Source organism: Sus scrofa, chromosome 10, assembly GCF_054392235.1.
Source record: "Sus scrofa isolate SSC_HxYL_T2T_F1_AM1 chromosome 10, Sscrofa_HxYL_maternal_Yorkshire_Landrace_v2.0, whole genome shotgun sequence".
In the NCBI taxonomy this organism is placed as follows: Eukaryota; Metazoa; Chordata; class Mammalia; order Artiodactyla; family Suidae; genus Sus; species Sus scrofa.
This window is the reverse complement of record NC_139392.1, coordinates 82,769,557-82,796,947: the sequence shown is the minus strand read 5'-3', so window position 1 is coordinate 82,796,947 and position 27,391 is coordinate 82,769,557. Positions and strand designations below refer to the sequence as shown.

At 38.3% G+C, this 27,391-nt stretch overlaps 1 protein-coding gene across 4 annotated transcripts in view; it reads left to right on the top strand.

Annotated features, from left to right (window-relative positions):
- Positions 1-26,175, top strand: part of ITGB1 (integrin subunit beta 1) — a 52,227-nt gene extending 26,052 nt beyond the window's left edge. The window contains exons 3-17 of one of the 4 annotated variants that reach the window (XR_014817166.1): positions 511-596; positions 4,503-4,725; positions 6,151-6,321; positions 6,834-7,072; positions 9,090-9,245; positions 10,166-10,261; positions 10,567-10,656; positions 12,024-12,164; positions 12,296-12,495; positions 14,318-14,556; positions 14,780-15,002; positions 15,993-16,225; positions 18,142-18,308; positions 19,457-20,580; positions 22,031-26,175. Coding sequence is in view for 3 of the 4 variants with exons in the window: in XM_013980285.3 (XP_013835739.1) it covers positions 511-596; positions 4,503-4,725; positions 6,151-6,321; positions 6,834-7,072; positions 9,090-9,245; positions 10,166-10,261; positions 10,567-10,656; positions 12,024-12,164; positions 12,296-12,495; positions 14,318-14,556; positions 14,780-15,002; positions 15,993-16,225; positions 18,142-18,308; positions 19,457-19,531 (2,339 nt within the window). In the remaining variant the exon portion in view is untranslated. 4 annotated transcript variants of the gene reach the window in all.
- Positions 26,176-27,391: the final 1,216 nt, after the last annotated feature.

Below are 27,391 nucleotides of genomic sequence, written 5' to 3'. Positions count from 1 at the left end.
CCTGGGAACCTCCATATGCTGCGGGAGCGGCCCAAAGAAATAGCAGAAAGACAAAAAAAAAAAAAAAAAAAGTATTTAACAAACTAAAATGAAGATGTCTGGTGGGGGGGTGTGGGGGATGGGTGTGGTGGTAAGAGTTAAATGAAAAGAAATAATGCTTTATCTAGTTGTAAGAAAACTCCTGAGAATGATGACCATCCAACAGAAGAGATCCTGAAAGTATGCCTTTGAAAAAAAGGACAAATGCATAGATTAGTGGTACCTAGTCTTTGCTGTAGAAAATTAAGAAAGATAACTCTGTTTACCTGTGATAACTCTCTTCTCTGTGCCAAGATGACCCCAAATCTCCTCTTTGTTTGGGGGGAGGGGAGGGTGTCTGAATCAGCTTAGTAACTAGATTTCATAGTATTCATATTTAACATATGTATTATTTGTTGCTGTGAGCCTGATTTTTCACTATTTTTTTTTCTCAAAACTAGAAATAAAGTGGTCTATTCTTTCTCCTCACAGATGAAAATAGATGTTTAAAAGCAAATGCCAAATCATGTGGAGAGTGTATACAAGCAGGGCCAAATTGTGGATGGTGCACAAATTCAGTAAGTAAGATTGCTCAAGCCTTTCATTTATTCCCTGGTCATTTAATGTTGCCCCAAACTGTATCCTTGTGAAGTGCTAGATGTGACTTTTCCCTTAATGGGTGTTTACTGAATAAGGGTCAGCTCCGCATATAACACCGTGTGATGGTCTGGAGCTGTGCTGTCCATCACAGGAGCCTCTGGACACGTGTGGCAGTGCTGAGCAGTTGAGACACGTATGGGTGGTCTCTACTGAGAATTGCCATAAAGCCTTAAATACATACCAGAGATGGAAGACTTAGTAATGTAGAAAATCATTGAAGTTGAAATGCTACTATTTTGTATATATTGTTAAAATTAATTTCCCCTCTTTTTTTCTTTTAGTGTGGCTTCTAGACAATTTAAAAATACATACGTTGCTTACATTTGTGGCATGCATTATGTTTCTTTTGGACAGCTTCCCGAAAAACTAGCCATTTCATTTGACTATTTTAGATAGTTTCCTTTTTTTTTTTTTTTTTTTTTTTTTGATGGGAGAGGTATAAGTTAGCTTGCCTAATTGTGTTTTAATAAAACTAATGTAGATTTGGTTTGCATCCTAATCAAAGCCCATTTGAGGTTAGGGTTTAAATTTTACTCACTCTTGTCATCTCTGTGCATTGCTTAACATGGTACCTTCTTCCGCAAAGCTTACTAAATGTTGAACGGATGAATACCAAGTCAGAACTGGAGATAAAGGGAAGTCATTTAGAGGCTACATAATGTATTCATGGGGTGAATAATACCAGAAACTTGAAGTCTCACTGGTTTTTTTTTTTTCTTCCTTTTTATAGCCACAGCTGTGGCATATGGAAGATCCCAAGCCAGGGGTTGAATTGGAGCTGCACCTGGGGCCTGTGCCACAGCCATGGCAACACCAGATCCAAGATACATCTTTGACTACACCACAGCTTAAGTTACTCCAGATCCTTACCCCACTGGGCCAAGCCAGGGATCGAACCTGCATCCTCACAAAGACAGTGTTGGGTCCTTAACTTGCCGAGCCACAGTGAGAACTCCTATTGTTTGTTTTCACTCAGGCAGTTGACCCTACATTTAGGTGCCTGCTTTGTGGGTGTAACTGGTCAAATATCAGATATGTCATATGGTTGGACCTATAAAAGACAAAAAGAGAGGTTTTTGTTTTGTTATTTCAGATTTTTTCTACTGGCACTTTCTGTTCTAAAAATGGTGTTCTGGAATTAAATAGGGAGTGCTTTGAGCTTGTCTCAATTGAGGCTTACATAACTGAAACTCTTGGTTTTCTTTTTCTTTTTTTGGCCATTTTTTAATTCTCTTTTTTGGCTGCCATGTGGCATATGGAGTTTCCAGAGCAGGGATCAGATCCAAACTGCAGTTGCAACCTGTGGCATTGCCAGATCTTTTAACCCTCTGTGCTGGGCCAGGCATCAATTCTGCATCCTGGTGCAACAGAGACGCCACTGCAGATCCTGTTGTGCCATAGCAGGAACTCCTCCAGTGCTTTTTTTTTTTTTTTTTTTTTTTTTTGGTTTTTTTAGGGCCACACCCATGGCATATGGAGGTTCCCAGGCTGAGGGGGCTAATTGGAGCCGTAGCCACCGGCCTATGTCACAGCCACAGCAACGCCAGATCCAAGCCTCATCTGTGATCTATACCACAGCTCACAGCAACGCTGGATCCTTAACCCACTGAGCAAGGCCAGGAATTGAACCTGAAACCTCATGGTTCGGATTCATTTCCGCTGTGCCACGATGGGAAGTCCCCAAGCTCTTGGATGTATCTGGAAAATGAGCATGATCTGCCTTCTTTATGTTGTAACAGGAATTAAATGAATGTAAAGCTGTTCATTTAGAATGTTCTAATAAGTGGTACCTGCTGTTGTTAACAACACCCATTTTATGAGGGTTGTTGTTCATCTGGGGTTTAGCGTTATCCTGGCCAAACTATTGTTTCAGTAATTTAGCGTTTGATCTTTGTGGCACAACCCTTAAATTATTAAAGGTATTTTGGGATATGTTAGTGAAATTTTGCTTGGGTGTTGTGATCTTAGTTTTCTGGAGTGGCTAGTATCTGGAAGTGAATGGTGCTCTAGGCCCCTGTACTTTGGCAGCATTTTACGTATGATTATATGTAAAACTAGTGCAGCTTGCTTGCTTCTTTTTTTGGGGGGTGGGGTGGGAGGGGCCCAAGCCCGCGACATATGGAGGTTCCCATAGCAACATCAGATCTGAGCTGCGTCTGCGACCTACACCGCAGCTCATGACAACACTGGATCCACTGAGCGAGGCCAGGGATCGAACCTTCGTCCTCATGGATACCAGTCAGATTTGTTTCTGATGAGCCATGACGGGAACTCCAAAAGTAGCGCAGCTTTGAACCCTCAGATGTGTGGTACTGTACTCCCTTCCAGTTGTTTTTCTAAGTACAAAAAACGCTTTCATTGAGTGTTGTGTTTCCCTTAAAAAGTAACTGTGACCACAACTATTGTGTATTCTTTGTATTTAAATATCCTCACTTTGTACAGCGTTATGACATTGGTAGTTAATAAACAAATATGTAAAACTGAACATAAAGTGACCCCAAATAAAAGGCATTCCGTCATTTTCCTAATTCAAGATTTTCAAAAAGACTTTTGGCCAACTAAATAGAAAATTTGGGGGATATAGGAAATAATTAAATGTCTCTTCCTAATAAGTACACATTTTAAAATGATACACACACGTATACATGTCATTGTTTCCCCTCACATTTCATGAAAAACTTAGAATCTTTTTTTTAATGTAACAATTTTTATTTTTTTCCGTTATAGCTGGTTTAACAGTGTTCTATCAGAATCTTTTCACACATCTTAACAGCAATGTTTTTGATTTCACTAAGGTACTTGGTCATGTGATAAAAATAACACATTTAAAAAATCCTGTCACTTCTAGAAATTTTACCTCACACTACATTACACATTATAGCCTTTTAACACTTTTTTTTTTTTTTTTTTTAATCTTACCTTTTTTTTTTTTTTTTGTCTTTTTTTTGCCATTTCTTGGGCCGCTCCTGCGGCATATGGAGGTTCTCAGGCTAGGGGTTGAATCGGAGCCATAGCTGCCAGCCTACACCACAGCTCATGGCAACACCGGATCCTTAATTCACTGAGCAAGGCCCAGGGATCGAACCCACAACCTCATGGTTCCTAGTCGGATTCATTAACCACTGAGCCACGACGGGAACTCCAACACTTTTTAATTTACCATATGGAGATTCATTCTTGACCCTGTCATATATAATCACTTACTGTATTAAATTCTAAAAGCCTTATTTATGGTAATAGCCAATACCTAAACTTTTTTTAGATCTCTAAGAATACTTACTAAATCTGTGCTAAATTTCTTGGTCTCCTTTTTAAGAACCTTAAAAAAAGGATTTAGTATGATGTTTTAAATGTTCAAAAATATTCAAAATATTCAAAAATGCCATGAAGGAAAATGCTTCATAATACAAGAGGCTTCTAAGAATTTTTCTAAGGGAAAGTTTGGGGAAAAAATTTTGATATTTGTGTATATTCCTTGCTAGTGGCTGTTGACCATGGTGAGTAAATAATTTCACTGAAGAAATTTCTTTGAGTGGATACTCTGAATTTGAATGTGAAATGGGTAAGATGTACACATAGGTCAGTCCTGAGTATTATTGAAGTAATACATTACTAGTAATATATTAGTAATAAAGGTATTAATACTTTTAAGGAAAACTTTAGCTTATTTTTAAGTAAAATTACATACTATGTTTTAGATAAAGGGAACACTTTGTTTAAAAACCAGAAATGAAGTATATTAGATGGTTCACCTGGTTTTTGCAATTTAACTGGTTTGACCATGTAACTTTTTTACTTAAACCTATATTTTATATGCTCTTTAGACATTTTTACAAGAAGGAATGCCTACTTCTGCTCGATGTGATGATTTGGAAGCCTTAAGAAAGAAGGGTTGTCATCCAGATGACATTGAAAATCCCAGAGGCTCCAAAAATATAAAGAAAAATAAAAATGTAACCAACCGTAGCAAAGGGACAGCAGAGAAGCTGCAGCCGGAAGATATCACTCAGATCCAACCACAGCAGTTGGTTTTGCAGTTACGATCAGGTACTTCAGTCTGATTCTATGAATATTTTGTTTCCCCTTGAGCTTTTTGACAACTTGATATAAGTTTCTGTGAGGGTTCATTTTCACATGTGAACGGGCACTACAGTAGACGTGTTGACTACATTAACTGTTAGAAATTTTTTGCAGGTACAACAATTTGTAAGAAGAGTGTATGTGAAGTAAATGTTGCCTAATGTCCACAGTAAATTCTGTTGAAGATTCAGAAAGTATTAGATTTAATGAGTTTTAAAAAATAAAAATGTCCATCTTCTGGTCTAATTCCGGAATATAAAGACAACATTTTAATGTATTTTTTCCTTTGTTTTTATTCAGTATTGTTAAAATATTAAGTGTTTTAGCAGCCCCACATCTGGAGAAAAGAAAGAGAGCACAAGCACCCTTTCTCCTCTTCCAGTTTCCAGCCGCTTCCTCTCAAGGAAACGTCCCCCCAGCTTCCCCTCCCACCCTGTCCAAAGCCTAGTTCTGCTCGACTTCTGCTTCCTGAACTCCTCTGGCAAAGCCCTGCCGCCACCTGGAGCCCTTGGGCCTGGTGGACCCTCATCAGGCCTTTTTTCTTTCTTTCTTGAAACTTTCAAGTGCTCTTCTTTTGGCTTCTGGGATAACACTGCTGCTTTTCGTCTCATCTCTTAGCAGTGATTTCCAGTGTTCTCCCTGTGTCTCCTTCCGTCCTTCCTTCCTCTTTATAGTCCACTTAATGATTGGTTTTCCTCTCATGATTTTAAAGCCATTTGTGTGGCTATAACATAGACTTTCTTCTTAAGTTCCAAACTGCCTAGTGGAAACCTATGTAGAGAAAATCGGTAAATAAAAAATTTAATGACTTTTCACCCACATCTCTTGGATTTTACCTCACACCTCTGGTATATCTCTTCTCCTTCCTCTTTGTTTCAGTTCAGATCTTTATTGTCTCTCTGTTACAGTTTCTTAAGTTTATGTGTCTAATTCATCTTTAAAACTTTTTGTGAGGTTTTCTAAAGTGCAAATCAGATTGTTAATCACTGCAAGCAGTGCGTCGCACTAGACAGCAGAGTCTTGACTTTATAACGCCAGGCTCTCAGAAGTCCAGCGAGCCCCATAGTGGACCTGCCTCACCACCCAGTCTAGTTTGTGTGGGCCCATCTGTCTGTTTGCCTCTGTTGTCCTTATAAACTCGCTCTCCGCCTGTCTTGCCTGCGGTGGACTGGGAATGCTGTCTTTTTCATCATCCCCAGGGCCTGGTGTTTTAAGTGTTTATGGATGAAATGAGGACATACCCATTGAGTTACCTATGAAATGCCCAGGTTTTTTGTAAAAACTATGTCAATAAATTTCACTGTATAGTGTTTGCCTTATAAATCGACTGACTTGGTTTTTCTCATTCACTTTTGACTACTGGGAAGCTAATTGTCTAGTCCCTTTAACTAGGGGAGCCACAGACGTTTACGTTGAAATTCAAGCGAGCCGAGGACTATCCCATTGATCTCTACTACCTTATGGACCTCTCCTACTCCATGAAAGACGACTTGGAGAACGTGAAAAGCCTTGGAACAGATCTGATGAATGAAATGAGGAGGATTACTTCAGACTTCCGAATTGGTAGGAATTTTGACAATACTTTTCATTTGTAAAAATCTGGGCAGTTTTGTTCTTCACCACATACACATGAGATAAATGGGCCAGGTTTTACCCTTGTGTTCATAAGAGGATGCACATTCCTGTGACACATCTAACAATTTTTCTGCCTCCTTGTTCCTCTTACTCTAGGCTGCCATGTTATTTGACACACATTACACCACACATAGATGGTGAAATGCATGCTTGTTTTCATAGGTATTTATTCATTTGTTGATTTATTTTATAAACATGTTGATTGCTTGGATTCTATTTCATTGCTAGTTAATATGACCACACCTGCCCTGTATAACCTTAATCTCCCATCAGACCTGGATATTTTTATACAGTGATATCTTTTCCAACCCTTATTATTTCTTAAAAAAAAGGATTGACTTATAGGTGGTTACATACTTGATTTTATTTTAGTGCAACTTATCCATCTGTCCAACCATACACCCTCCATCTGTCATCACAGTCTGCATTTTCCTTCACAGGATTTGGCTCTTTTGTGGAAAAAACTGTGATGCCTTACATTAGCACAACACCAGCTAAGCTCAGGAACCCTTGCACAAGTGAACAGAACTGTACCAGCCCATTTAGCTACAAAAATGTGCTCAGCCTTACTGATAAAGGGGAAGTATTTAATGAACTTGTTGGTAAACAGCGCATATCTGGAAATTTGGATTCTCCAGAAGGTGGCTTTGATGCAATCATGCAAGTTGCCGTTTGTGGAGTAAGTGCATTCAATGTTATTTGTGTGAATTTTGTGTTATTTTGCTGTCAGAAGAAATTACCTTAATTACCATGTCATATTTGACTAATCCCTTAAATTCCCTTCAACTACAAGTGCTTCATAAAAGTATAATTGTAATGTCTCTAAACCAGGCAGTTCATTTACAGAGGGTTTTAAAGACCAGAATGCGCACCATTTGAAATAGTGGGGCAGTTTAGCTTTAGCCTGGTGCTCTGTGTCTTTAGAAGAGACCAAGGTACCCTAGCTTTCTGGCTTTGTGCCTGAGATAGAATTGGGGTTATCAGAAGCATTAAAAATGCTTAAATAAACTTTGTCCTAGACACCATTTTCCTTTGGTAACTTTTCTTCTGCTTGTCATCTTTGAAAGGCATCTTCCCTTATCTTAGGAATTCAAAAAGAAAGAACTTTTAAAATCCTAGTTTGAAAGAATATATGAGAACGTGTATTTTGAGAAGTCATGTAATATTTGTAATTTTTCAGTGGTTGTAAACTGATCTCCATTGGAGTAGTGATTAGAATTTTCTGTTTACCAGCTGAGATTTTGGGATGACCTTTTAATGATACAGGTGACGTTGAAACTAGGAAACATTGTGAGGTAGATAAAGTTCGTCTTAAGTACCTAAGACCGTCTCGTTCCCTCCCCCCATTTTCCCTTATAGTACCCTGTGCCCTAGAACACCTTCCTGGACTCCAGTGCTTCTTTGCTTCTCAGCCAGTTTTTAATATGCTGCTTGATACCCGAGATGATAATATGGTATAGCAATATGATGTAGTGTTTTTATACTTCTAAGACTGTTAGGACACATCTTCAGATTTTCCATCACTGCTCGTCCACTAGGCAGTTTCCTTGCCCTTCCAGAGGCTATTTCCGTCTTCTCTTAAGGAGGGGTAATAACAGATAGACCTCATAGGCTGTTCTGAAGTTTAAATATGACAATCCGTACAAGGTGCCAGTAAGCAACCTAGTAAATATTAACTGCTGTGTCATCATTACTTTGACTTCTCACTGGGGTAGTTACACTTTAAGGCTAGTCTCTACTTTTAAAGGGGAAGAGAGAGATTCCAAGTCGTGCCAGGCTTGATGGTCTGCTTTCTTTCCAGCCATTGCTTGTGGTCCTGTTAGCAGCTCACTGTGCAGAGCGCTTTCCCTGGGCTGCCTCTACCTGTGCCTCAGCCTTGGGATGAAAACAAGCCATATCATCTGTGGCTGCTGCTCAGTGTTGCTCGTGCTGACAGAGCTGTTCCATTTACTTCTCTAAATGCAAAAGAGACAGACATTTCACTTGGACTGCCAGCATAATAAACTGAATTCCTGCCTTCAAGGAGTTTAGTCTTAGAAGGATATATACAGATGTATTGAGTAAACTTAGACACGTATGATTATAAAATTATCATAGAAGATTTTACTACTACTTTACATTCTTTACTGAATAATGTGGAGAATAAAAAATGAACAAACAGTACTGAGGGCTTAGAACGGATAGAATTAAGTAGGGCAAGTCTTGGGAGAAGGTACTTTTTAAAAAGGAAGATAACTTTTAATATGGAGGAGGCTGATTAAGGAATTATGCACTACAGAAGATAGACCAAGGATGGATGGGAATGAGACAAAGTTGGGCAAAGTTAGGTGTGGGCCAAGACTTTTTCATTTACTCATTAAGCACCTATTGTGTGCCAAGCACTGTGACAACTGCTGGATATATGATGCACGAACCCAGATGTGGTTCCTGCCTTACACGAAGTGAATGCACCTTGTAGTGGGAGAGAGATTGACTTTAACAGAGTTTTTAAAAAAGAGCTCAGAGAAATGGACAGCTAGGCAAGTGGAGCTTTACAGTGTGCTCTCTGCCTTCATCAGCAAGGGCGTTAGCATTGTGAAAAGAGAATACAGAATTAGGTTGAAACTACAGTGGTAGCCTATACAAAGGTTAAAAGATTTATGTTGAATTATTGTGGGTAGTATTTTAAAATTGAAATCTTTTTTTTTTTTTTTGAGTCGTTGATTGGCTGGAGGAATGTGACACGGCTGCTGGTGTTTTCCACGGATGCTGGGTTTCACTTTGCCGGAGATGGGAAACTTGGTGGCATTGTTTTACCAAATGATGGACAGTGTCACCTGGAAAATGATGTATACACAATGAGCCATTACTACGTAAGTGCTTAGTTCCTCACATATCGAATGGATTCAAGTTGAATTTAGGATCAATACTAAAAAAGTACTGTGGGTGACTGTCTTAGGGGTTTTCAGGGTTTGGGGTTTGTTATTTTGCTGAGTTGGGCCCTGATCTAATGTGCAGGAAAGCTTGTGTTGCTGTTTTAAGACTGTGGCTTTGTGTTCACTTCCTGGCGGGTGAAGGGAGCTGCTGACTCCTTCAGCCCAGGGCTCTGTCCTCTCACTCGTATAGTCACTGGATAGCAAGTTTTATATTCTGTCTGAATAAGTGACTTGTGTAGTCTTATACTCTAGTCTTATTTATGTATGATTTAAGAAAGTAGGAGTTCCCATCGTAGCTCAGCGGTAATGAACCCCACTAGTATTCATGAGGACGCGGGTTCGATCCCTGGTCTTGATCAGTGGTTTAAGGATCCGGCCTTGCCATGAGCTGGGGTGTCGGTTGCAGATGCAGCTCGGATCTGATGTTGCTGTGACTGTGATGAAGGCCAGCAGCTGCAGCTCCGATTTGACCCCTGGCCTGGGAACTTCTATATGCCATGGGTGTGGCCCTAAAAAGACCAAAAAAAAAAAAAAAAATTAAACCTTGCTGAATCTTGGTCTTCTTCTTTCTTAAGTGGTAGATAATAATACAACCTTTAATTACGGCATTTTAAAAATTTCATTGTTCTGACATTTAATTGCTTTTTAAAACCTTTTTATTATGGAAATTTTTATACACACATAGAGTAGGATTAGAAACCCTCTACACACCACCCATTCAGCAACTGTTTGTTGTTTTAGGCAGTCTTGTGTAAGTAATGCAGTTATATCTTCAAGTCATTATTTTCAGAAAGTATTGTAAAACTGGAATATATTGGATATAATTACATTGTGAATTTTATTGTTTAATTTCTTAGGATTATCCTTCTATTGCTCACCTTGTCCAAAAACTAAGCGAAAATAACATTCAGACGATTTTTGCAGTTACTGAAGAATTTCAGCCTGTTTACAAGGTAAATATGTATGTGTGAGATCAAAAGAGGGACATATTTCTAGACCGTTTTTGTTTAGTCATTAGAGGCAAAATGATAAGCCTAAACTGAAATGTGTGAAAATGTCACTAGCTAGCCATACTCGATTTTACAAAAGTGGTGTACATTAATTTTAATTACATTAAAAAACTAGTTGTTTCAGGTCTGCCTCCTTAAGTTATTTAGGAAATGTTTCTGAAACTGGTATTTAGAGATAAATAAATATCGATGCTAATTAGTTGAATGAATAGTACTTACATTTTATATGTTTTATCTTTTAATTGTAGGAACTGAAAAATTTGATCCCCAAGTCAGCAGTAGGAACATTATCTGCAAATTCCAGCAATGTAATTCAGTTGATCATTGATGCATACAATGTGAGTGCATTTTAAATAAGATCTGTTTTAAATACCCTGTTGACACTTTGCTCAAAAAAAGTAAAATTCCCTTTGTACACAATTTAGCATGCTCAGAGGACAGTGTGAAACTTAAATTCTGTATCTGGAGGAAAAACTTGTACTCTCTTAGAGTAACAAAGCAGAATGTAACCAAAAATTTCTAAATCTGAAATACGTCTCCTTGTTGGAAAGCAAGTGTGAAATAACTTACATTTAGATTTAAAAGATTACTTTCATAAATTCATCTGTTTTGATGCATTTTGCCAAAAAAGCTTTTTTGCCAATTCTTCTCTTGCCATGTATTTAAGGTATATAGTTCTCTGTTCTCAAGAGGTATACATACAGCCATATATGCATGTACCATAAAGTATATATTTATGAATGTAAATATGACATGACTTACCTATTTTAATAAGATGTATAAAATGTTTCCCCCCTACATTTGGAAGGAAATTGAATTGAAATTAGAGAGGAATTCTGTTCTCCATCTGGAGCTTAGTTCAGAGTCCTGTAGGGATACTCACTAAGCATTGCTCAGTCACTGCTGTGAGTCATTCCAGGGCTTCCGTAATAGAACAGTAACCATCCTCTGCCGTGCACACCTGCTCTCAACCGCTTGACGGGTTGAATTTCAGACACTTTCTACCTCCTGCCAGGGGTTCCCAAAGTAATTTGGAAAGATCCTACTCAAAGACAGAGGTTTTTACAAAGATTTCCCCCCCATAGTTGTTTTCCGCTTCACAGACTGTCTTAATGCTTTCTTAACTCCCATCCGTGGAGGAGTATGACCAGGAGAGAGTTTGCTTTTGCAGCCTTGTCCATTTGTCCCGAGCAGTCTGATGTTGTAAAAAACTACTGGCCTGAACCTTCCACTTGGTGTTTTCTTTTGGGGGGCAATTGGGGGGCTGGGCAGGGCTGAAGTGGCCTCTTAGTGCATTTATTCCCAGACTGTGTAATAGATCATTGACCTTGGTCCCTGGTGAGCTGGAAGTGGTGGGGTCAGAGGACAGCTGTGTTGCCAGCGGGGATGGAAAGAGTTCTTCGGATTCCTCGTAATTAATGTCGGGTCTCTGTGCTGTATCATCGTTACACTTTTAACTCAGTCATTAGAACGTAAATACTCTTTTCAGTCATATACATTATTTTGAAGAATTGATCCTTACTAATTAGAGCTCATTTCTCTGGGTTTTGTGTTTTCTAGGCACTTAGGATTTGGCTTCAGTGATTTTATTTGGATAACAAACTGTTTTCTTAATAGTTCATTTTATCCATTGAATTCATGCACTCAACTTATTTAATAGTAGCATTTGTTTGTCTTTCCTCCATGTAATTAGTCTTTCTTTTAGTCCCTTTCCTCAGAAGTCATTTTGGAAAACAGCAAATTACCAGAAGGAGTAACAATAAATTACAAATCTTACTGCAAAAATGGGGTGAATGGAACAGGGGAAAACGGGAGAAAATGCTCCAATATTTCCATTGGGGATGAGGTATGTTACCCAGTTGCTGAAGAAAAGAAAAAACTGCTTGTTTATAAGCAATTTTTATAATTTATAATTTGGAAAACGTTTAGTCAACTTAAATTGGTTAGTTAACTTTATCTTCTCTTTTTTCCTTTAAGGTTCAGTTTGAAATTAGCATAACTGCCAATAAATGTCCAAATAAGAATTCTGAAACTATTAAAATTAAGCCTCTGGGCTTCACTGAAGAAGTAGAGATAATCCTTCAGTTCATCTGCGAATGTGAATGCCAGAGCGAGGGCATCCCCAGCAGCCCCAAGTGCCATGACGGCAATGGGACGTTTGAGTGTGGGGCCTGCAGGTGAGCCTGGGCTGTGGGGAGCACGGGGGTGTGTCCACTAGGGCAGCTGGAGGCTGGCTCTGTCGGGGCCTCCAGAGAAAACCTCTCTATTGAAACAATAAATGACTGTTCCAACCGCTGTAGCTCACCACAAGATCTGTTTTGGTGATTGTGTAGTGTACTGTTTATGGAAAGTTCTTCTCTGCCTTTTTTCCCTTAGGCAGACTGCTCTTTACTCTAAAATAAAGCTTTTATAACCATCCGAGATATATATTTGATAAACAATTAAGGTAGCATTTGGGTGTTTCTTTCATATGATAGCAGTCCGAATTTTCTAGTGCCAAATAAGCTTATGTAAAATACTAGTGAGTTTATCTGGGAAATGGAGTTAGGAGGCAGTAAAGTATGTTTGCCTTGTACTACATGAACTTCTGCATCATGGGAATAATTTTTTTTAAAAAATCAGTATATTTTGGAGTTCCCTGGTGACTCAGCAGGTTAAGGACCTGATGTTGTCAGTGCCGTGGCGTGAGTTCAATCCTTGACCTGGGGACTTCCACATGCCACAGGTGTGGCCAAAAAAATTCAGTATATTTTGTAAAACTAAAACAGTATTTTTAGAACATAGACTCTACTGCTGACTTTGATAAAATTACTTGAAGTTTTATTTTCATGCTGTGTAATTTTTAATTAAAATTGAAAATTTTTTTTTTTCTTTCTTTTTGCCTTTTCTAGGGCCGCTCCTGCGACACATGAAGGTTCCCAGGCTAGGGGTTTAATTGGAGCTATAGCCACTGGCCTACACCAGAGCCACAGCAACGGGGGATCCAAGCCACATCTGCGACCTACATCACAGCTCATGGCAACGCCGGATCCTTAACCCACTGAGCAAGACCAGGGATCCAACCCGAAACCTCATGGTTCCTAGTTGAATTCATTAACCACTGAGCCACGACGGGAACTCCCAAAATTGAATGTATTCATTCTTGACTACAGCTTTTTCCTTAATAGGGGAGAATATTTTGATCTAAATGTCAGTTCCAAATGACTAGGTTTTGAAGGGTTTTTAATCATGACGAAAACAGATGGCAGTATTTTGCCATCAATTATTAGCTTTTTATTCTAAATTACAATGAAAATGTTACGTTTTTATTTTTCATGTCATACATGTCCTGAGTTATTTAGAACCATTTTTAATAAAACACTATTTAACTGAAGGATTATCTTTAAAATGTTTTGCCTTCCCTCATTTTGTGTATTTACCAGATACAGAACTAATAGCTTCAGTATCTGAAAGCATTAGATATTCTAAAAATATACAGTGTGTCTGAAAAGTCTGGATCCGTAGCATAAACTTATTTTCAAGCGGTATTTTTTCATATGTTATGCTCAGTGTATTTTTCTTCCAAGTTCCATGCACCTTTTCGGTGTGTTTATTGTACTTTTATAGACGAACAGTTGGCCTGTTGCTTCATCTATATGAGTAAATACAGTACATAGCATACCATTTGAAAACATAGCATACTCTTTAAAAGTAAGTTTATCCTAGGTTTCCAAATGTTTTGCTCGCCTGTTCATTGTTAGATTGTATTTTGTCGTGATCAGAATCGTTACTTTCCTGGGCCTCTGTGCAGGTTCCCCATGGACCTGAATGGCCATGTGTGTGCCCACGCCTAGGTACACTCTGTGCACGTGTGTGAGGTGTTGGTGAACACTGCCGTGTGATCTAATTGTAGTTGGAAGATGATGTTCATGGTCTCGTTTCCCCTTCCAGTCTTCCTCACAGACGACTTGTTACTTTGAGCTACTTTTTCCGTGCTTGAACTTCTGGATCTTTTTTTAGGTGCAACGAGGGACGTGTTGGGAGACATTGTGAATGTAGCACAGACGAGGTGAACAGTGAAGACATGGACGCTTACTGCAGGAAAGAGAACAGTTCAGAAATCTGTAGCAACAATGGAGAGTGTGTCTGCGGACAGTGTGTATGTAGGAAGAGGGATAATACAAACGAAATTTATTCTGGCAAATTCTGCGAGTGTGATAATTTCAACTGTGATAGATCCAATGGCTTAATTTGTGGAGGTGAGACGGGGTCTGAAGATGGTTCTGTAATGTGGTCCTGTCTAATACAATCAAAAGTCCTGAGAGTTTGCTTAGTGAATGGATAGAAAAAAGGCAGCACTGAGGGTCACTCTATCCTATAGATACACTTTCATACATATTACTGCTTGTTCTTACTTTCCAGTCAATGCTGTGACTTTATATTTTTACCATTGTTACAAGAAATGATATTTTTTAATTTTAGGAAATGGTGTTTGCAAGTGTCGAGTGTGTGAGTGCAACCCCAACTACACTGGCAGCGCCTGTGACTGTTCTTTGGATACTACGTCCTGCATGGCTGTAAATGGACAGATCTGCAATGGCCGGGGTGTCTGTGAATGTGGGGTCTGTAAGTGTACAGATCCCAAGTTCCAAGGGCCAACTTGTGAGATGTGTCAGACCTGCCTCGGAGTCTGTGCTGAGCATAAGTAAGTATTTCCTGATTGCTTGAAGTAGGTGATACTGTCCGTTGGCCTAACTGTGTAGTTATTTAAGACTTTTAAATCTTAATAGCTGGTGTTTGTTACATGATATTGAAGTATGCCGTATGAGAGTGGTGGCAGCATTCTTTCAATCTGAATTTACTATGTAGTTGAGTCCATGTGGTAACCTTTGTTAAATTAGCAACACCACTTGCTTATCTTTGGATCAGACTAAGCACAATTGAAGGTTTTGTCTTTGAAAAAAGACCTATTCCATCAGCAACACATTTAAAAAATTACTTTGGTTTTATATTGTATATTTAATATCTGATAGGGCTAGTTTTATTTTAGTACTCATTTCTTTTGGAGGATTTTGGTTTGAGTTATCTATAATTTCACCTGGGAAATTTGCATCTTTAAACTTTTTTTTTAATTACAGTATAGTTGATTTATAATGTGCCAGTTTCTGCTGTACAGCAAAGTGACTCAGTTATACATACATGCATTCTTTTTTTATATTCTCATCCATCACGGTCTATCCCAGGAGAATGGATATAGTTTCCTGTGCTGTACTCTCGGACTGGTTCTTTTCTTTTTTTTTTTTTTTTTTTTTTTTGTCTTAGTCCCGCACTTGGGGCATAAGGAAGTTCCCTGGCTAGGGGTCTCATCAGAGCTGCAGCTGCCAGCCTGCATCACAGCCACAGCACCAGATCCAAGCCATGTCTGTGATCTACACTACAGCTCACGGCGGTACCTGGTCCTTAACCCACCAAGCGGGGCCAGGGAGCCACAACGGGAACTCTGTGGACCTTGTTCTTTATGAAATTAGCATCTTTATGTTTAGTTTTTTACTAGAAGTTTGTGTGTTTCTTCATTTATTCAAATCTTCCGTCGTAGCTCTTGGTTTAATTTGTTCCTATTTTGAGTTTAGCACAGGAAAAGTAATCTTTAAGCAAATATTTTAAATAAGAAATATAATGATGTATGTTTTAACAGAGAATGTGTTCAGTGCCGAGCCTTCAATAAAGGAGAAAAGAAAGATACATGTGCCCAGGAATGTTCACATTTCAACATTACCAAGGTTGAAAATCGGGACAAATTGCCCCAGCCAGGCCAGGTCGATCCCTTGTCCCATTGTAAGGAGAAGGACGTTGATGATTGCTGGTTCTACTTCACATACTCGGTGAATGGGAACAATGAGGCCACTGTTCATGTTGTAGAGACTCCAGGTAAAAGTCATTTTCATTTATGTCTTTTTACTGCTTAGGGCAATTGGCAGTTTCCCTTGTATCTAGGAAAAGCTTTGAGCTGGACTATTTTAGGTTTATTTGGGACATTTCTAATCTCTTAAAGCTAAAATAGTATTAACTACGTAAGAAATAAGGGAAAGAGCAAATTTTAAGTTTTATGATTAGAGAGATTAAAGAGTATATCAGCAGTCCACACAGAGCTCTCAGCACAGGGCCGGACGGCACGGGGCCGACTCAGTAAGAGTCAAGTCACTGTGAGTGATATATGTATATGTATATTTTTTAGGGCTGCACCCGTGGCATATGGAGGTTCCCAAGCTAGGGGTCGAATTGGAGCTGCAGTTGCCAGCCTACCCAACAGCCACAGCAACACTGGATCCCAGCTGTGTCTGTGACCTACACCATAGCTCACAGCAACCCAGGATCCTTAACCCACTGAGAGAGGCCAAGGATTGAACCCTCGTCCTCATGGATGCTAGTTGGGTTCATAACCTGCTGAGCCACAATGGGGAACTCCCTATGAATGATATTTAAATATACTTGATTTAGAAGGGGACACTGGGAAACTTATTTTGTCACAGGATATTATAGAGCATGGCTTTGTTCAGCTTCTCAGAAGATGAAACATTTTTTATCTTGTTTTTTCCAGATGATTTTTAAATATTCTTTGCAATTTTCTACATTTGTGTTCAGGTTTTTATGGGAATATAAGTTTTAATTTCTCTTGGATAAATATTCAGAATGGATTTTGGGGGCATATATTTAACTTTGGAAGAAAGAGCCAAACTTTTAAAGTCTGTATTTTGCATTTTCAGATATTTTGCAAATATTGTCTTCTGGTCTATGCATCCTTCTTTTCATTGTCTTAAGTGTTTTTTTGAATATCTGAAGCTTAAATTTTGACGAATCACATTTGCCAAGTTTTTCTTTTTTAGATTCTGCTTTTTTAACTAAGACCTCTTGGTGTATTTCAAGTTCATAAGGATTTTTTCCTTTGTTTTCTCCTAAAAGTTTTATGGTTTCTGGTTTATTTGAGCTGATCTTGCTTGGCATATGGGGTTATGTTCAGTTTTTTTGTGTATGGATAGCTGGTCATTCTTACACCATTTCTTGAAAAGATTGACCCTTCTCTACTGTGGTTGAAAATCAGATGACCTTGTATGTGTGGGCCTGTTTCTGACTCATGATTCTGTTCCGTTAATCCATGCATCTGTCTTAGAGTCAATACAACACGATTTAAATTACTGTTGCTTCAAATCCAGTTGTGAAATTTGGTAATGTGAGTTATCCAACTTTGTTCTTTTCCAAAAGTGTTTTTAAAAGACTTTTCTAGTTCTCCTCCTCCTTTGTGAATTTTAGAATTAACTTGCTTGACATCTGTACACATCCTGCCAGGATTTTGATTGGGATAGCATTGAGTTTATAGATCAAATTGGGGGAGAAGTGACATCTTAACAATATTGAATCTTCTAATATAGAACATGGAATCTCTCCCCATTTATTCAGGCCTTCGATCTCTTTCATCAGTGTTTAGTAATTTTCAGCATGTAAATCTTACACATTTTTTGTTAGAATTTTACATTGGTATTTCATGATTTTGATGCTATTGTAGAAAATACTGTTTTCTCATTTTCAATTTCTGATATAAAGAAATCAGTTTCTGTTATAAAATACATAGGACTTTTCTTTATTGGTCATGTCTCCTGTTGTCTTGTGAACTCATCTGTGAACTTTTAGTGTCTTTTTTATAGATTCTGTGGGATAGTGTCCATTGACTTATCTTGGATTTTAATTCCTTAGTGTTTTTTATGAGACTCTTCAGCTCTCTGTAATGTGGGCTGTACTTCACACATACCAACCCCTTGTGTGCTCATCGTCTGCTGCTTATTTTACAGAGTGTCCCACTGGTCCAGACATTATTCCAATTGTAGCTGGTGTGGTTGCTGGAATTGTTCTCATTGGCCTTGCACTGCTGCTCATTTGGAAGCTTTTAATGATTATTCACGACAGAAGGGAATTTGCCAAATTTGAAAAGGAAAAAATGAATGCCAAATGGGACACGGTGAGTTGGAAGACATCTAAAAAGGAATATAACTCTTCTAAGACATGTTTAGTAATTCTCAAGCTGATTATTAAAGTCCTTTAAATATTTTATTCCCCCAAGACTTTACTCAGAAAATTTGCATTTAGCCAAAACCAGAAAACACCCTAAATAACGTCACATTAAAACAAAACAAGAATGTTTATTCTGGTTACTATGGTTAATATTTTTATTTCTATAATAGTTTTGTCTTTTTTCTTTTTTAGGGCCACACCTGCAACATGTGGAGGTTCCCAGGCTGGGGGTATGTAGCCACCGGCTGTAGCCACCGGCCAGAGCCACAGCAACACCAGATCCGAGCCGCATCTGCAACCTACAACACAGTTCACGGCAACGCCAGATCCTTAACCCACCGAGTGAGGACAGGGATCAAACCCACAACCTCATCGTTCCTAGTTGGATTCTTTTCATCTGCGCCACCACGGGAACTCCTATTTCTGTAATAGTTTTGATCTTAAATCTGAACTTCTGACTTTTCTTATGAAAGATATAATCCTCAATAATATTATATGTGTAGCAATAGAAGGTTTCTTCTTGCTTTCTTTATTTTTTCAACAAAGAACCTTGAATGGAAAGCAGCCAGACTCAAAGGGCTGCTGTACGATTTATATGAGTGTTGAAGAGGCACAACTATAGGGGCAGAGATGAGATCAGTGGTTTCTAAGGCCTGGAGTTGGGGATCTAGGGATGGTCTCCACTGTGGGTGTGTTTTTACATTTGAGAATTCATGGACCTGTGTAGTTCAGGGTATTTTTACTCTGCAAATTACAACCCGATAACCCTTGCTTTATACAAAATTTAAAAGCTGTAAGTGATGCAAGTTTATGCGAGCATTTAGGGCTTTGAAGTAGGGGTGACAGGGTGGGGCGGCCGAGGTTGGCCCTATGATTTCATCTTTTGGTAGAAGAAAGCAGTGACAGTCTTCAGGGTTTTAAATTGTAAATGAACCTTAGTCATTTGCATTTTCCTACCACTTGCTTGGGTTTTTAAAAAAAGTGATGAATTCCAGGAAGTGTAAAAATAGTAAAATTTCTCTCTTAAAGTGTTTAATCACTATGTATGTCATTTTTTTCTGATGAAATCATTAGAAACTATTTCTTTCACTTTAGCAAGAAAATCCGATTTACAAGAGTCCTATTAATAATTTCAAGAATCCAAACTATGGACGTAAAGCTGGTCTCTAAGTTGCCGTTCGTATTTTCTTTGATTTTCTGTCTTTGCATGTGAAATTTACCCTTTTTACTGCACTGTGTGTCATTTATCACTTTTGCTTTTTTTTAGTCTGGCTTTATATGGCTATACTATGGCTTTTCTTTTTTGTGTTAATTAGAATAAGTGTTTTGAAGGGCTTTGAATTAAGCTTGCTTTATGGTGTAGAAGCAGCAGCTTTGTTGTAGTGAAAAGAGAATGCGCTTTGTGATCAGACCTGGGTGGAGTCCCAGCTCCTACACTTAGTAAGTAGGATGGCGCTGAGTCCCTTCACTTGGCAGAGCCTTAACAGGGGTCAGTGATGATGTGCAGTGTGGTTGTTTTTGGCTAATGATAAATGAGTGGCAGCCTGTCAGTTATAATCCTCACTGCAGTCCTTTGCCTTGGGTGGTGGTGGTATTCTTATATAACAAATCATTATATGTAAGTTTTAGGGTGAAAAAGTGAAAAGTGAACGTGAAATCCCAGCTTTAAAATAGGAGAATAAATGAAACCTGTCATAACATTTATATAATCTTTAACTACAATATCATTGTAGTTGGTTGAATTGGTTCTAGAAATATTTTTAAAAGCTTTAGTCCTTGATTGTAACTTAAATCTCTTTAAAATCCAGAACTTCTTACTTATATGTGTACTTTCTTGTTAGTTATTGAATAATTCTAATATTCAAGGTTCTGAAATTCAACTTTCCTGGAAAGGTAACAAAGACTTTAAAAGAGAACAGTTCTATTCACAGTTTTAAATAAAACTTGGTTGAAAATTTCATGGTGGTAGTAAAGCTTGGTTTACTTATTCTGTCAGCTAAGGTAAGTTATTTTGATGAGTGTATGTTTTACTTAGATGACAAATTTATCATGTTTTTTTTATTACTAGTAGATAGGATTCTTTCTTATAACTGATTTTTCATGAAGTGCTTCTAGCTTTTTTTTTTTTTTTTTTTTTTTAAGAACTGCACCCACTACATATGGAAGTTCTCAGGCTAGGGGTTGAATTGGAGTTGGAGCTGCCAGCCTACACCACAGCCGCAGCAACACCGGATCCGAGCCGCATCTGCAACCTACACTGCAGCTCACGGCAACACTAGACCCATAACCCATTGAGTAGGGCTGCTTCTTCATGGATGCTAGTCGGTTTCACTACCCCAGAGTCCTAATGGGAACTTCTAGCATCTTTTAATGTAATTACGTAAGCCCCTAAAACTCTGTGAACAAAAGGTTGTGATTAGAGCTATTTCTCCTGACTGGCGATCCAGAACTTTCCTAACTACTTTTATTCTTACTTAACATAGGAGAAAACTGAGGTAACTTGACCAAGTTCACATGACTAGTCAGTGGATAGGCAAACCGCTCTGTTACCTAGAAACCGGCACTGCAGATTTCTCTACTGAGAATGTACTTACAAAATGATAACAAATGACATTTTTTTTTTTTGGTCTTTTAGGGCTGCATCTGCAGCTTGTGGAGGTTCCCAGGCCAGGGGGTCTGATCAGAGCTGTAGCCGCTGGCCTATACCACCGGCACAGCAAACAGGATCCGAGCCACATCTGTGACCTACACCACAGCTCACGCCAGCAACAGATCCTTAACCCACTGAGCGAGGCCAGGGATCCAACCTTCGTCCTCGTGCGTGCCAGTCAGGTTCATTAACCGCTGAGCCACAACGGGAACTCCTAAATAAGATCTTAAAGTATAGGAAAGTTTAATATTTTTAAGAGATACAGGCAATACCAATAACATTAGAAAAACCGTTGCTTCTCAGAGTTTTCTCTTATTTCTAAGCAGATTTTTAAGACTTTTGAAATGGCAAAGTTGTATTTGTTGGGAGAAAATTACAGTTAGATTCATGGGTGGATAATCTGGTACATTTTCCTGTTTATAAGAGACTTGATACATTCTTTTCTTTCTCATTTAATACTTCCTAGAAAGTCATTTTTAGGAGGAAACTGATTTGCTGGGATTTCTTCTCTTCTCTGCTTCGTCTCTCTTTTCTCCCTTTCCCTTCATATGGTTACAACTTCTTATATGAGAAAAATTTCTGTATCTCCTTTTGAAAGGTGAAATTTTCACCTTTGCATATGTTAAATTGTGCTTTGAAGGAAATTGTCAATAATTAATAGTGAAACTTAATGTTTTTATTAACTCAGTTTTTGGCTAAAATATTACTTCTTTAGTCAAAATACGCATTTTGACTAGTTCAAGAAGTGAAAGTTTGATAAAAATTTCTTTATTCATCAGTGAAATCCAGGCAAATTAATGGGTATAAGTTATCCTGAGAGATTTTCTCAAGGAAAATTAAGGTAAAAATAAACAATAGAAATTAATGAGTGAACATTAAAAAATTAAATCATGGGAGTTCCCATGCGGCTCAGTGGTTAAGGAATCCGACTAGGAACCATGAGGTTGCAGGTTCGATCCCTGGCCTTGCTCAGGGGGTTAAGGATCTGGCATTGCCGTGAGCTGTGGTGTAGGTTGCAGACGCGGCTCGGATCCCGCGTTGCTGTGGCTCTGCGTAGGCTGGTGGCTACAGCTCCGATTAGACCCCTAGCCTGGGAACCTCCATATGCCGCAGGAGCGGCCCTAGAAGAGACAAAAAGACAAAAAAAAAAAAATTAAATCATGGCTAATAAAGCTCTTTTCCAATATGGAACTAAGGTTGCCAATAAGTTAATTATGTCATTAATATATTTCAGATAATAGGAAGGCATTCTAATCATTTCAGCACGTAAGACTATTCATGTAGGTACATTAAAAAAATCAAGTTATCAACTTGGAAATTGTTAAAAAGCTGTTGAGCACATTGGATATAGGCTCCTGACCTGCCACAGTTGTGTGTGCATTTCTAATGCATTACAGAGGAGATGCTGTAGCCACCATGCCAGCCCTTCCAGAATGGGCACCAGGATGGCATTTTACCGAGAACTGAGGACTTCACTGCTGAAGTGTTCTCTTGATTTAGAGAGGCTTTGCTTTTTGTTGGGGAGGAGTTGCACTCTGAATCGTGGGGACTAACCTGCATTATTTTAGCTTACCTCTGTTGAATATAATGCCCAATGCAGAGAGTTTAAGTTTATATCTAACCTTGCATGTTAGAATTTTGTTTGGATGGGCTTTGAAAAAATAAATATTAGTGTTTGTATATGTGAGTCAACTTTTCTCCAAAGGTAAGTTCTGCTGTATAAATTGTACTTTGTATTCATCTGTAACTTGGGTGTTTTTTCTTCTTTCCTTTTTTTAATTAATAACCTTCCTTGCAATTTTTAAGTATTAAATACTAGATTTGTCTAATATTTTAAAGAAACTTAATCATGGAAATGTAGTTTCCCAGCATATTTGAAAGAATAGGCAATAGTAACCTCATGATGGGAAGGGGAAATAAAGAACGTTACGTATTTATACGGATCACTTGATCAGAACGTAGTTGACAGGATCCAGATTTCTGTTTCCATTATGAAATGTCTGCTGTAACATCTGTATAGTCACGTATTAGCTCTAGTTGGGATTAGAGCTCAGAATTTGGTATCTCATGTGATTTTTATTATCCCGATTATATAGTGTTGGCTCAGCAGGATCCTAAGTTCCTCCATGTTTCAGAAATGACTGGTCAGGGTGTGTGTTGTGGGGTGGGGCGAAGGCCTGTTGTCGGGTTTCATTCAGTATGCAGACTCACTCTTGAGCTGAAGTCATAGAGGTTTATTTCGTGTCTCTCGGGACCCAGCCCTCACATGTTACACTCTTCCTCAGGGGTTTCCTACCCGCAGGATGAAGTCTGTAGCAGGGCATGCAGAACCGTTCATGTTCGGGCACTCTTCCTGTCTCCCTTCCCTTCCCTGCTCCTCAAAACATACACATTCGCCCTTAAAAACTTTTGAACTATGTATATTTCTACCTGACTGTCCCATTCTTTTCCCAAAACCTTGACTGTGCATGTGAACGTTGTGTATGTTTTTTTATACCTTTATGTTTTATCTGTATATAGAGTCCATTTCACTTTGAAAATCCCTAGTCTCTCAGAGTCAGTCCCTGTTTTCTTATACTGGTCCTCTTTTATGTACCTGATTCTTTTTTGTACTTTTTCAAAGTGCCTTAATTTATCTTTATGTTTGTCATCCATCAAACTGTACCCACCTAGGAGGTAGAAATTGTGATAATTAAAACCAGATGGTGGCCTGGTGGATAAGGATTTGTCATTGTCACTGCTGTGGCCCAGGCTTCATCCCTGACTTGGGAAACTTGGATGTGCTGCAGGCATGGCAGAAACAAACAAAAAAGGCCACCCCAGACCCAAATATAACCTGCAGTGAAATGTGAATAAAATTTAAAAGCAAAAATTACTGTTTAGATGTTTATAAATATTAAAAAATCACCTCAAATGGTTTTATAGTAAGATAGAACTAAACAGCATTTCAGAATATTAATTTTTGTCTAAAACTTTAAATGTTTCTAGTTTCACTTAATATCAGTTTTAAGTGATTTGCACTCTTATTTCCCCTGATTGTAGGATTATTTGGCTATATTTCTCACTTTTCAGGTCTACTTTCACTTTATAAGAACAAGAGAAAAAGAATGCTGTAGCAGATATTTAAATGTATCACTTAGTATAAGAGAAGTTTTAAAGAAAATGATGGTGTGGGGATGTATGTTATTTTCCCGTTTTAAAACGTCACTGTCAGTAAAGTTTTGGATCTTAAAAAGATCTCTGGTGTTATGGCTTGGAGTTATCTACTGGGTTTGATTTCAATGCTCTTTAATAAAATAGAGTATTATACAATAAAATATTGTATATATTTCAATAATACAATATTGAAGGATAGTTATTTCCTGAAGAATGGTAATTAATTTTGTCTAAGCAAATTTGGCAGTGTGATGACTTGATGCAGGCACTGCCCTTAGTGACACTGTGACAGCCGTATCCCAGAATTCTCTGCAGCTTTTATGGCAGAGCCTCAGGCGGACGCTTGCCTCACAAAAAAACGAAAGCCAAGGAGTCTGTTAATTGTCAAGCACCATTGTGCATGGTAAAAGGTTAAAAACCAGGCAGTTGATGGCAGAGAGTTCCTTAAGACAAGTTCAAAACTTGTTTCAAGACAGGCATTCAAATCTAGTTTAAAAGAGAGAAGCCATTTAATAGCACATCCTCAGCGGAGGAAGGACTCAGAATTGGGAAATAATACCAGGTGACAGAGGCACCTTTAGACGCGTAGGCCAAAGCTTTTATTTTTAATTTTTCTACAAACTTTTATTAATGCCTTAGAAAAAAATTAAAAAGTTATCTGGACAGATAAAATGGAAATAACTTTGAAAATGATCTTTCCGTATTGTTTTGTAAATAATATACGTGACTTTGGTAGACTGATCATTTTTTTCACTTTCTTTTAGGGTGAAAATCCGATTTATAAGAGTGCCGTGACAACCGTTGTCAATCCAAAGTACGAGGGGAAGTGAGCAGTGCTGCGCAGATCTCAGCACTGAATGCCAAGTAGTAACTGCAGTCACAGTGAGGTAGCTTCAGGGCAGCGTCGCCAAGGGTCGCTATGGGCAGGTTCTGAAAATGTATAATATGTATAATTTGAAATTTTTTTTATTATTTTGAAAATAATGTTATCACCAATGCCAGGGACTGACAAAAGACTTGAGACGGGATGGTTATCCTTGTCAGCTAAGGTCACATTGTGCCTTTTTGACCTTTTCCTCGTGAACTATTGAAGTGCAGCTCTCATTGGATTAAGTGATATTTCTAGAGTGATTGAAAAGACAGTAGTTTAAAGTAATGAGTATGGTGAGAGTATCTGTTAGTCAGGTATTAAAACTGATTTTTAGCTTTGCAGATATGTCGGTTTTCAGTTACACAGAATCCAAAGTAAATGGTTTTCTAGCTAGTTTAGAATTGTTTTAAGTTTATTATTTTGCTATTTGCCTAATATTAGACATGACTGATGACATATCTGAGAGATGGGTATGTTGGGAGTTACTGGTGTAAAATAATGAAATATCTGATCTCTAAAGGCCATAGGAAAAGTCAGTTGGGAGGGGAAAAATGTAGCTTTAAAACCTGTGTGCCATTTTAAGAGTTACTTAATCCTGGTAACTTTTATGCCTTCTCTTTTTAAATTCAAGCCTTGGATAAAAGTATTGGGAAATTTTCTGCAAAAAAAAGTTCTTTATTTAGCGTTATTTACATAAAGGCCTTAATTTACATAGTACTTGCTAAATTCAGGACCTTTGGGTGAATTTATTTTTTTCATTTTTATTTTGTTTAAAGCCTGGTGCTTTTTATCACCTCTTCTTCTAATCATTTAATGTATTTGTTTGCAATTTGGGGTAAGACTTTTTTTTAATCAGTACTTTTTTGTTGATGTTTTAGCTGTACAGTTGCCTTTTAAATGAACATGTGAAGTTGTACTGTGGCTTATGCAACAGCTATCACTTAAGCAGTTCTTACTTTCATTTCAGTTAGTGCTGTAAGAGACCACTGTATATTTACTCCTCACTGTTTGAATTCCGTTTTTTGTTTCATACTAGTCACATTCTTATTTTAAGTGCCTTTTAATTTTAACAGTTCACTTTTTACAGTGCTGTTTACTGAAGTTATTTATTGAATAAAAATGCGTAAAATATTTAAATTGGATGTTTCGGCTCTATATATTTCGTCATTTTGTGTGCATGAATTTTTTTTTATAGCTTAAAGGGGTTGGCAGGAAAAAGTTTCTGGACAGTGGGTATTTTACTTTAGCTAAAAGAGAAGGAGTGAAGGAAGGAAGATAAAGATTAAATAAAATTTCAGACTGTCTTTGTGCCCTTTAAATAATACTGGATAAATCCTTTTCTGTCTTCCCTCCCCAGGAAGATAGGCTTCACCCCCAAATTAAGCAGAATCAACTCTTTATGAATATCATCTTAGAGCTGTTAACTAGAAGCTGGAAATTTTATTTAAGATACAGACAGCAATTTTTTTTTTTTTTTTTTTTAAATTTAGCTTTTTAGGGCTACACAGGGAGCATATGTAGGTTCCCAGGCTAGGGGTCCAATTGGAGCTACAGCTGCTGGCCACAGCAACACAGGATCTGAGCTACGTCTGCAACCTACACCACAGCTCACGGCAACACCGGATCCTTAACCCACTGAGCAATGCCAGGGATCAAACCTGCAACCTCATGGTTCCTAGTCGGGTTCATTTCCACTGTGCCATGATGGGAAATTGTTACTTTTCTGATAAGAAAGTCTTTATTTTCGTTTGGCTATGGTTTATTTATGTTAGAAAGTATATGCATCCATAAAAAACACTTGTGTGAAGGTCATCGAAAGAAACACTGGAACATTGTTCTTGGAACATTCAACAAGCGTCATATTTGGGGGAGAGGATTTGCAGTGCTGCTCCCATTTTAAAAAACTGGTCTCCTTTTTACCTATTCCACGTAAAGGTATTTTCTCTACGTTAAATTTAGTCTTTCAGTTGAGAACTGTCGTTATAAGCAAAATTACCTCGTTTGTGAACTATCCAGTGAACCTGCTTCCGTTGCCGTTCCCACCCCCACGCTGCTGCTTGGCCCAGCTCATTTTGATATACCCGAGGCTTACCCAGAGGAACTCAGTTCCATGTGTGTGCCCTAGAAGTCTGCTTTTATAATGAGATTTTGTCATAAATATCATAGGAACAAAGTTTATTTTCTGTTGTACATGATTCCCCCCGGATATGTTTTTCAGGCTGAAATAATGGTGATAACTTCTCTTTTTTTAAATTCTGGCCACACCCACAGTATGTGGATGTGCCCCCGGGCCAGAGACTGAACCCGCACCATAGCAGCCACCCGAGGTCCTGCACTGACAACGTCAGAGCCT